Consider the following 12,134-nt stretch of genomic DNA (forward strand, 5'->3'; position numbering starts at 1 on the left):
TGAACCTTCTCTGAACTGCCTCCAGTGCAAGTATATCCTTCCTCAAATAAGGAGACCAAAACTGTACGCAGTACTCCAAGTGTGGTCTTGCCAATGCCCTGTCCAGTTGTAGCAGGACTTCCCTACTTTTATACTCCATCCCCCTCGCAATAAAGGCCAACATTCCATTTGCCTTCCTAATTACTTGCTGTACCTGCATACTAACGTTTTGTGTTTCATACATTCCTCTATACCACCACATTTTGTAATCTCTCCCCAATTAAATAATTAGCTTTTTTATTTTTCCTACCAAAGTGGATAACTTCACATTTTCCCACATTATACTCCATCAGCCAAATTTTTTCCCATTCACTTAGCCTATCTATATTCCTTTGTAGATTCCTTGCGTCCTCCTCATAACTTACTTTCTCACCTATCTTTGTATCATCAGCAAATTTGGCTACATTACACTCAGTCCCTTCATCCAAGTCATTAATATAGATTGCAAATAGTTGAGACCCCAGCACTGATTCCCTGTGGCACCCTACTAGTTAATTTGCCAACCTATAAATGGCCCATTTATCCCGACTGTGTTTTCTGTTAGTGTGGATCAATGTTTGGATAACTTAATATATTACCCTCAACCCCATGAGCGTGCAGTAACCTTTTATGTGGCACCTTATCGAATGCTTTCTGGAAATTCAAATACACAACATCTACTGGTTCCCCTTTAGCCACCCTGCTCGTTACATCCTCAAAGAACTCCAGCAAATTTGTCAAACATGATTTCCTTTTCATAAAACCATGCTGTCTCTGCTTGGCTGCATTATGATTTTCTAAATGCCCTGCTGTTACTACTTTAATGCTGGACTCCAGCATTTTCCCAATGTCAGATGTTAGGCTAACTGGTCTATAGTTTCCTGCTTTCTGTCTCCCTCTTCTTAATTAGGAACGTTACATTTGTGATTTTCCAGCCAGCTGGGACCTCTCCAGAATCCAGGGAATTTTGGTGGATTACAACCAATGCATCCACTATCTCTGCAGCCCCCTCTTTTAAAACCCTAGGATGCAGGCCAGGGGACTTCTCCACCTTTAGTCCCATTAGTTTACCTGGTACTTTTTCCCCTTGTGATAGTGATTGTATTAAGTTCCTCCCTCCCTATAGCTCCTTGATTATCCGCTGTTGGAATATTTTTAGTGTCGTCTACTGTGAAGATCGATACAAAATATTTGTTCAAGTGTTTCTGCCATTTCTCTGTTTCCCATTAATAATTCCCCAGTCTCATCCTCTAAGGGACCAATGTTTACTTTAGCTATTCGCTTCCTTTTTATATACGTGTCGAAGCTCTTACTGTCTGTTTTTATATTTCTTGCTAGTTTACTCTCATAAGTATCTTCTCTATCATTTTTTTAGTCGTCCTTTGCTGGTTTCTAAAAAAAATTTCCAATCCTCTGGCCTTCCAGTGCTCTTCGCAACATTGTATGCCTTTGTTTTAAATTTGATACCATCCTTAACTTCCTTATATAGCCACGGATGGTTCATCCTTCTCTTAGTCTTTCTTTCTCACTGGACTATATCTTTGCTGAGAGGTATGAAATATTTCCTTAAATGTTTGCTACTGCTTTTCTATCGTCTTACCCTTTAATATATTTTCCCAGTCCACTTTAACCAGCTCTTCCTTCATACCTTTGTAATCACCTTTATTTAAGGTCAGGACACTAGTTTGAGAACTAGCTTTCTCGCCCTCAAATTGAATTTGAAATTCTACCATGCTATGATCACTCTTCCCAATAGGATCCTTCACTATGAAATCATTAACTAATCCAGACTCGTTACACATTACCAGATCTAAAATAGTCTGCTCCCTGGTTGGTTCCACAATGTATTGTTACAAGAAACCATCCCGCATACACTCGTATGAACTCTTCTTCAAGGTTACCATTGCCAATTTGATTTGTCCAATCAATATGAAGATTAAAATCCCTCATGATTATCGCCGCACCTTTCTTACAAACCTCTATTATTTCTTGATTTTTTACTCTGTGCTTACAGTGTGGCTACTGCTTTGGGGGCCTGTAGACCACTCCCACCAGTGACTTATTTCCCTTATTATTTCTTATTTCCACCCAAACTAATTCTGCATCTTGATCTTCTGAGCCAATATCATTTCTCACTACTGCACTGATCTCATCCCTTATTAACAGAGCTACCCCAGCTCCTTTCCTTTTTGCCTATCTTTATGAAATGGCAATTACCCCATAATATTCAGTTCCCATCCTTGGTCACCTTGCAACCAGGTCTCTGTAATGGTAAACTGATCATGCCCATTTATTTCTGCTTATGCCATTAGCTCATCTATCTTGTTACGACTGCTGCGTGTGTTCAGATATCGAGCTTTTAATTTTGTCTTCTGTGTATACGTTCTGCCCCTTCCTGTCACACTCTGGTTATCATTACTCCCATTGCTACCCTGCACTTTTGCCACCTTTCAATTTACATTTCAGCTCACCTGAACCCTATTTAGTTTAAAGCCCTATCTACAGCCCTAGTTATTTGATTTGTTAGGACACTGGCCCCAGCCTGATTCACGTGAAGCCTGTCCCAATGGACCAGCTCCCTCTTAACCCAGTACTAGTGCCAGTGCCCTAAGAATTGAAACCCATTTCTCCCACACCAATCTTTGAGCCATGCTTTCATCTCTGTGATCTTATTTACCCTATGCAAATTTGCTAGACCCTCCCGGGTCTCCATATCTGCCTTGCTTGTAGTCACACCCGCCTGTCCCTGACCACGGACCAAATTTGAATTAATTAATCTAAGTGGTGTGACTGTCTCCTGGAACACAGCATCTAGGTAATTCTTCCTCCTCCCTGATGTGTTGCAGTGTCCGTAGCTCGGAATCCAGAGATTATTACCTTTGTGGTTCAGCTTTTTAATTTAACCCCTAGCTGCTCATACTCCCTCAGCAGAAACTCTTTGTCCTATATATGTCTTTGGTACCCACAGGGACCACAAAAACTGGATCTTGCCCCTCCCACTCCAAGTTCGTCTCCAGCCCAGAGGAGAAGTCCTTAACCCTGGCACCGGGCAGGCAACACAGCCTTCAGGACTCACGCTCTCGGCTGCAGGGATAGTATCTATCCCCCTAATGATACTGTCCCCTACCACTACCACATTTCTTTTTACTCCCCCCACTTGAATGGTCCCCTGTACCACGGCGCTGTGGTCAGTTTGCTCATCCTCCCTGCAGTCCCTGCTCTCTCCCACACAGGGAGTAAGAGCCTCGAGCCTGTTGGACAAGAGCAAAGGACGAGGCTCCTCCATCACTACCTCCCGGGTCTCCATATCTGCCTTGCTTGTAGTCACACCTGCCTGTCCCTGACCACGGACCAAATTTGAATTAATTAATCTAAGTGGTGTGACTGTCTCCTGGAACACAGCATCTAGGTAATTCTTCCTCCTCCCTGATGTGTTGCAGTGTCCGTAGCTCGGAATCCAGCTCATCAACACGGAGCCGAAATTCCTCGAGCAACCAACATTGCAGATGCGGTCGCTGTGGACCTCAGTGGTGTCCACCAGCTCCCACATGTTGCAGCTGCAACGCATCGCCTGCCCTGCCACCTCTAATGTATTTAATTAATTAATTAAATTTTGAACGTTTAGTTTTTAATCCCGGCTGATAATTTAAACCAATGCCCAAGAAAATTTAAACCAATGCCCAAGAAAAAGAGAGAAATACTGACCAACAAATCACTTCCCTGCTTTCTTGTGACATCACACTTTGATTCTTTTTATTTCTAATTCTCCCAGTCGGTTGGTGCTGCTCCAGCTGGCTGCTTGTTGTCTCGCTGGGCTGCTCCTCTCTCGCCCTTTTATCTCCGCTCCCAATCTCGCGCTGCTAATGTCTGCACTCTCAAAATGTTCAGCACTCTGTGTTCTGTGTTCTCTGCGCATACGCAGGGTCACCTTTGATCCCGAAATCGCGGGAGAATGACCGCGCATGCACAAAGAAAGAAAACGCGCGTTTTCTAGGGGGGGGCTGCTTGCCTTTAGTAAGGCAAGCAGCTTGCCGACTTTTAGGCCCTTCGCCACCGCCCACTCCGGCCTGCTACTGCCACCCACCACCGAGACTCAACCACAGAAGATTACGGGAGCATGCAGCAGTGGTATTCCAGCGGTTCAAAAGACGCAACCGCCAGAATGTCACTAAGAATCTGGCAGCAGCAATCTCAGGGGAAATTCTAGCACTATGCTTCTATGATTTATATGAAGTGTAAGGAGAAAACCTAGCAAGGGAATAGAAGTGAGAATTATTAAAATGAAGTGAAAATACTGTAATGACTTTTAGTATGTAAAACTAAAAAAAGAAAAATGTACAAAGTGTAATTAGTCCTTTTAGATAGGAGTGTTAAATGCTATCTATGGGGGAGGGAGAATTGGCACTGTGCAAAATTTAATTGGAATTCTTGTGTTCGAATACTGGTAAAAGTGTATAGGTTTTTAAAATGGCTTCATTGTGGAACTGGCTTTAAGAAATTAAGACAACTATTATAAATGATAACACTCCATTGACCGAATTAGGTCATAATAGAAAAAGATCAAATTATTTTCCCTCTTTCCTGTTAACATGCTGTTTCAAACACTTCAAATGGGGTAACAGCAGAGCAGTGCTCCCTAATGGTTTTACTGGTTAAGACAGTGAGTATCCGAACCATACAGTCAAGGGATTTCTGAGGCTATGTTGCTAACTGATCTCAGCTGGGCATAACCTGGGATGTCAATAGTTGGTCTCGGTGCCCCTGGATTATGGAGAGAGGAAATTATCAGGATTTCTGTTCCTAATCACTGTCCATTCCCGGTTGGAAGTGTGATTGTGTGTATGTGAACATGATCAGGTTTGACTGTAGTGACCCCCACTATCCAGTATCTTGCTGACACTCACAGATTAAATTCATGCATGAGAATGCCCATTTGGGTGAAGTGGTTCTTGCTCTGAGATGTTCCTCTGGACTGTACTCGAGCAAGGCAACTCTGCCTTCCGGGAAGGAAGGCATGGAAAATAGGAAAGGAAAGAGAATAAAATTGCAAACTTTTTCTGTAGTATTTTTCAAACGAAAAAGGGTGACGTATGCAAAGATAACTTAGAACTAAAGACTAATCATGTATCAGCTTATGAACTGCTTCCTTATGTTACCTGAATTCAATTGTAAATGTTTTCCCCCCCTACAATAGATTCCAGACCAAATGTTTTTTCACACTGACTACCGTCCTCTTATCCGTGATTCCAACAATTATGTCCTGGATGAACAGACACAGCAGGCGCCTCATCTCATGCCTCCTCCATTTCTAGTTGATGTGGATGGAAACCCCCACCCAACACTATATCAACGGCTGGTGCCTGGTCGGGAAAATTGCATGGATGAGCAGCTTGTTCCACAGTTGGGGTACATGGCAAATGGTGAGAATGGGACTGCCTGATGCTTTTTTTTAACATAGATCTTTATTTCTAAGTATCCTGTCCTGTGCTAAATAAAATAGAGTAAATTCCTATTGAGTACTGGGCAAGTAGTTTCACTCATGTAAGACCTTCAAAATGTACATATTTGATGTGTTTGAGAATTATAGCTTCTTTCATGAAGATCCCCATGTTGTGCCTCTCAGTTGTCATTATATGAGTGGTACAGGTTCTAATCCTATTGGATACTTTGTACAGTGAAGCCTTATCGCGTTTATACTATCAGGTATTTGACGCTGGGTCAGATACAGGAAGGTCATATGGTCAGGTGCAGGCAGTTGCTATAATGCCGTGGTCTTGCATACTGTAATCAGTTGACGTTGCTCACTAGTTCATGATGTAAATATTTGTTTAAATATACAAATAAATTCTATATCAGAACTGTTTTTCTTGCGATCACATAAAGACGCTTGACTGCCTGCAGCTTGTATATAGTTCCATATACAGGTTGAACCTCTCTAGTCCGGTACACTCTGGTCCAGCATCATTCCCAGTGGGGGGGTCGCGACCCACGCTGTGTCCTGTGTTCATCAAGTTGAGTAATTTTTAAAGAGTATGGAGAATAAGAAAGACGACGGGGAAAGGCCGATTGTTGTCTTTACACAGATCCCAATGCGCGATAAAGCACTTGGGTGCCCACGAAAGCCGATTTCTCCAAACGGCGCAGACATCAACCAAAGAAAAACAGGCTGAAAGCTGCCATAGATGTGGGGCACAAACGCCGGTGAGCAGGCGGGCGGCCCTCGGGTCCAGTGACATCGTTGCTGCCCCCTCCCAACAACACCCGCCCCGAGCTGCCGCTCACCTTTTTGATGTTGGACTTGGAGGCCAGATGGAAATCCTTTTTATACATGAAATTGGCAAATGATTTCCCCATGTCGACAGGAGCCGCTTCACAGCCGTCACGCCTGAAAATAGGGTTGGGATCAGGAGGAGCCGCGGGTTCGCATAGGGACGGAACGACACAGGTGGACGGCACTACAGAGCAGGTGGGAGCACTGCTGGGTCAGAGAAGAGGTGAGGGCTCGACTGGGTGTTAGGTGAGGGGATCTTAGTATTTATTTAAACCGGGTACTGCTGACAACGCTGATCCGCCTTACCTGACGTCCGCTGGCATGCAATGCAAATAAGTGTCCTTTCGTCTGCCGCGCTGCCAGTTTGGTCCAGGCGGTCCTCCGCTGCAGCAGGGGAAAGGACCGCCGCGTGGGGGCAAGTATGAGTATGGTAAGTATGAAGACCTGCAAAAAAAAAAGTTGGTACACTTTTCTTTATTTTTATCGCAGTGATTCAAGTGAATGGGGTCCCCTGAAGGATTTCTAGTGTTTATTTTTTGAACATTTTTTATTTAATTAGTTCCCCCCTCCCTGGGCCCGACTCAATCCTCGGCGGTACTTTGCTGAGGATTGCATTTGCTGCCGAGAATGGGAGCTGCCGCCTAGATTCAGGGCGTAAGTCGCATTTTTACCGCCGGGCGAGCTTTCCAGGATTTTTTCATGAAACTTCCGCCCAAAGTACCGTCAGGATTTCAGCGGTCCTTTGGGCGGAAGTTAGCTTCCACCAAGTTCGGGGCCTTATAATAAATAGTATATTATTCTACAAACCAGATATTCATCATGGTCTTCTCCGCAGTTTTGCAAAGTTAACCACTTGTCGGTTGGCCTCTAGGGTACTGCTGACAATGTTAGGGTCAGCATGACCTCCCCTGGTCCGGAAAATTCTTTGGTCTGGCACTGGTTAGGTCCCGAGGTGTCGGACTGGAGAGGTTCAACCTGTAATTAAAAGTAACTTTTGATAAATAAAAGCTTTGCTTAAATTTGTATATAAATGTACATGAATTGGATGTAGATTAAGAACAGCAGTATACAGCATTTTTTCCACTGGAAAAGTCTTTCAGTATTCATGACTCTTGCACTGGGCGCCATCATCCGCGCCATGACAGGAGCCGACGATTGCTGGACGGACCACCGCCTAATCCGATCCATTATCGACATCAACATAGCCCCAAAGCGGAGGGGGCAGCAGAAGCAGTGCCGCAAAAAAAGTCAATGCCGGAGCACTTAAGGACCCAGCTAAGAGAGCCCTATACAGCCAGTGCCTCACAGCTAACCTGGCGTGTCTTGATGGCCCCGATATGCATAATGCCTATAGCGCATGGTCTGCCCTCTAGGCCTCCATAACCAGTGCCTGCAAAGAGATGCTCGACCAGGAAACCCCAGGACTGGTTTGATGAGAATGATCAGGAGATCCAAAAGCTTATATATCGCAAGCACAAGGCATTTCTGAGCCTTAAACAACAACCCAATGCGGGAGCAGCAAAGCAACATTACAGACAGCTCAAGGCTGAGGTCCAACAAAAAACCCGGGACCTAAAGAACAGGTGGTGGATGGAGAAAGCACAGGAGATACAGCAGTTGGCCAATAGCTATGATGTGTGAGGATTCTTCATCGCAGTCAAGGCCACCTACGGGTCAAACACCCAAGGTCCCACCCCACTGCTGGCCAAGAACGGGGAAACACTCCAAGGATACCGAGGCAGTCAGGGCCCGCTGGAAGGAGCACTTCGAAGATCTCCTCAATTGAGCCTCTGCCTTCGACTCGAGTGTTCTCGACTCCATCCCGCAGCATGCCATCCGACACCACCTCAGTAAGACCCCAACACTGCACAAGGTAGAAAAAGCCATAAGACAGCTTAAAAACAACAAGACTACTGGTGCGGATGGAATCCCTGCTGAGGCATTGAAGTATGGTGGAGATGCACTGCTGGTGGGAATACACGACCTCATCTCTCTCATCTGGAGGGAGGTGAGCATGTCGGGGGATCTCAGAGATGCAGTAATCGTGACCATCTTTAAAAAAGGGGACAAGTCCGACTGTGGCAACTACAGAGGAATCTCTGCTATCAACCACAGAGAAAGTCATCGCTAGAATCCTCCTCAACCGTCTTCTTCCCGTGGCCCAGGAACTCCTCCCAGAGTCACAGTGCGGATTTTGTCCCCTATGGGGCACAACGGACATAATTTTTGCAGCACGACAGCTACAGGAAAAAATGCAGGGAACAGCGCCAGCCCTTATACATGGCCTTCTTCGACCTTACAAAGGCCTTTGACAGTATCATCCGGGAGGGTCAAAGGAGTGTCGTCCACCGTTTCGGATGACCCCAAAAGTTCATCACCATCCTCCACCTGCTCTATGACGACATGCAGGTCGTTATCCTTCCCAACGGATCCATCACAGACTCGATCCACGTCCGGACCGGGGTCAAACAGGGCTGCGTCATCGCCCCAACCCTCTTAATCTTTCTCGCCGCCATGCTCCACCTCACAGTCAACAAGCTCCCCGCTGGAGTGGAACTAAACTACGAACCGGTGGGAACCTGTTCAACCTGTGCCGTCTCCGGGCCAGGTCCAAGACCACCCCAACCTCTGTCGTCGACCTACAATACGCGGACGACGCCTGCGTCTGCACGTACAGAGGCTGAAATTCAGGACATAGTCGACATATTTACTGAGGCGTACGAAAGCATGGTCCTTGCACTAAACATCCATAAGACAAAGGTCCTCCACCAGCCAGTCCTCCCCGCACAGCACTGCCCCCCCCCAGTTATCAAGATCAACGGTGCGACCCTGGACAACGTGGATGGACTTCTCCTATCTCGGGAGCCTCCTATCAACAAGAGCAGGCATCCACGATGAGATCCAACACCGCCGCCAGTACAGCCTTTGGCCGCCTGAGGAAAAGAGTATTTGAAGACCAGGCCCTCAAAACTGCCAACAAGCTCATGGTCTACAGGGTTGTAGTATTACCTGCCCTCCTGTTTAGCTCAGAGATATGGACCATGTACAGTAGACACCTCAAGTCGCTGGAAACGTATCACCAACGATGTCTCCGCAAGATCCTACAAATTCCCTGGTAGGACAGACACACCAACATCAGCGTCCTCGTCCAGGCTAACATCCCCAGCATTGAAGCACTGACCACACTCGATCAGCTCCGCTGGGCAGGCCGCATAGTTCGCATGCCAGACACAAGACTCCCAAAGCAAGTATTCTACACTGAGCTCCTTCATGGCAAACGAGTCAAAGGTGGGTAGCGGAAACGTTACAAGGACACCCTCAAAGCCTCCCTGATAAAGTGCGACATCCCCACTGACACCTGGGAGTCCCTGGCCAAAGATGCTCTAAGTGGAGGAAGTGCATCCGGAAGGGCGCTGAGCACCTCGAATCTCAATGCCGAGAGCATGCAGAAATCAAGCGCAGACAACGGAAAGAGCGTGAGGCAAACCAGTCCCACCCACCCCTTCTCTCAACGACTATCTGTCCCACCTGTGACAAAGGCTGTGACTCTTGTATTGGACTGTTCAGCCACCAAAGAACTTACTTCAGGAGTGGAAGCAAGTCTTCCTCGATTCCGAGGGACTGCCTATGATGACTGGGTGGGTTATATCTTCCCAGTGTATGAGAATTTATGCCTCTGTATTCTTCATTGAAACTTTTGTATTTTGCAGTCGCTATATAAAAAACAACAAAAGGGATTAAAGGTTCAAAGCCGATCTTGCCTATCATAGAACATAGGATCATTAGGAACAGGAATAGGACATTCAGCCCCCCGAGCCTGCTTCACCATTCAATTAGATCATGGCTGATCTGCACCTCCAATCCATTTTTCCACGTTTGCTCCATATCCCTTCATAAGCTTACCCAACAAAACATTGATCTCAATATTGAAAGCTCCAATTGTCCTAGCATCAACAGTGAAGTGGGACATTGTTGTGGGGAGAGAGTTCCAAATTTATACTAGCCTTTGTGTGATAAAATGCTTCTTGATTTTGCTGCTGAATGGCTTAGCTGTAATTTTAAGATTATGAACCCTTCCCCTTGATTCCCTCACCAGAGGAAACAGTTTTTCCCATATCTGCCGTATCAAATCCTTTCAACATATTAAACACCTCAATCAGATTACCCCATAACCTATAGCCCCACAGCCCCCTCAAGATGTCTGTGCTCCTCTAATTCTGCCCTCTTGAGCATCCCTCATTATAATCGCTTTTGTTGCATAGGCCCCAAGCTCCAGAACGCCCTGCCTAAACCTCTCCGCCTCTCTACCTCTCTTTCCTCCTTCAAGACGCTCCTTAAAACATACCTCTTTGACCAAGCTTTTGGTCACCTTTGTTAATTGCTACTTATGTGGCTCGGTGTCGAATTTTTATCTCATAATACTCCTGTGAAACATCTTGGGACGTTTCACTGTTAAGGTCGCTATATAAATATAAGTTGTTGTTGGAAGGAATACAAACTAAGTTTTTACAACTTGCCCTTATAACTTAATCCTCTAAGCCCTGCACTTACACCCTCTCTCAAAGCCAACATATCTTTCCTGAGGTATGGTACTCCGAGGTGAATGCAGTGCTCCAGATGGGGTCTGACCAAGGCTCTGTACAACTAAAGCATAATTGCCTCCCCTTTGTAATCCACCCCCCTTGAGATAAAGGCCAACATTCTCAATAGAACAGAACCATAAGAATTAGGAGCAGGAGTAGGACATACGGCCCTTTTGAGCCTGCTCCGCAATTCAATAAGATCATAGCTGATCTTCCACTTCAACTCCACTTTCTTTCCCGATCCCCATATCCGTTGATTCCCCCAGAGTCCAATGCCTTCCTGATTGTTATTTGTATCTACTAGCTTTTAATAATTTGTGAACATGGACTCCCAAATCTCTTTGCTCTTCTAGTTTCTCACTATTTAGAAAATACTCCGATTTATCTTTCTTGGATCCAAAATGGATGACCTTATATTTCCTCACATTGAACTCTATTTGCCATAGTTTTGCCCACTCACTTAATCTGTCCATGTCCTTTTGCAACTTCCTGCTCTCATCTCCACTACTTACTGTCCCTCCCAACTTAGTGTCCTGAAAACTTGGATATACAACTCTCTATTCTTCCAAGTCATTGATAAATACGGTGAAAAGTTGAGGCCCCTGTACAGATCCCTGAGGAGCACCACTTGTCACATCTGAATACATGCCCTATATCCCCACTTTCTATCTCTTACCTCTCAACCAATTTTTAACCCAAGTCAGGAGCAACCTCCAAAAATGTGCGCTTTTATTTTTACTAATTTCTTGTGAGTTTGAAGAGACAGCTGAAAATATTTGTAATGTCAGTTGTATATTTTTTTTGTTTCAAAGTAGATTGTTCCATGTCTTCAGTAAACTGTTGCTTAATGATTCCTATATTTGGGAGGAAAGAGGAAGTTTGCTTGTATTTGAAGTGGAACTGTAAGAGGTAAAGGCTATGGTTCTCTTCCAGGTGATGGTGATGTAGTGGAGCAGGTCATTAGCCAACAGACGGATGATCAGTATGAGAATGACCAGGAACCCAGCGTTCTAGATGACGCTATTAGGGAGCTCCAGCGAGAACATGACCTGAGGCAGGGAAACGAAGGAGCAGCTGTACTGGATGGCCCTTACAGTAGATCAAACTCTCTGAATAGTGGTGAGTAGCACTGCAGATATGAAAAATAGTAGAGCTCATAATTCTATCCTGTTGTAATGCCTTATTCACAGAAAGCAGATGCAAGAACTGATATTTAAAATATATATATCTATATATATTCCTCATTTCATTGACAATATGTA

At 45.2% G+C, this 12,134-nt stretch overlaps 1 protein-coding gene across 7 annotated transcripts in view; it reads left to right on the forward strand.

Moving 5' to 3' along the window:
• The window catches only part of brwd3 (bromodomain and WD repeat domain containing 3), a 117,738-nt gene that overhangs the window by 24,079 nt on the left and 81,525 nt on the right, over nt 1-12,134 (forward strand). For 5 of the 7 annotated variants that reach the window (XM_070883114.1, XM_070883115.1, XM_070883116.1 and 2 more), the window contains 2 exons: nt 5,213-5,438; nt 11,806-11,991. In XM_070883114.1, the coding sequence (XP_070739215.1) occupies nt 5,213-5,438; nt 11,806-11,991 (412 nt within the window). Of the gene's footprint in view, nt 1-5,212; nt 5,439-11,805; nt 11,992-12,134 lie in introns of those variants that run through there. The other 2 variants (XM_070883119.1, XM_070883118.1) reach the window with 2 other exon arrangements.

Source organism: Pristiophorus japonicus, chromosome 6, assembly GCF_044704955.1.
Source record: "Pristiophorus japonicus isolate sPriJap1 chromosome 6, sPriJap1.hap1, whole genome shotgun sequence".
In the NCBI taxonomy this organism is placed as follows: domain Eukaryota; kingdom Metazoa; phylum Chordata; class Chondrichthyes; family Pristiophoridae; genus Pristiophorus; species Pristiophorus japonicus.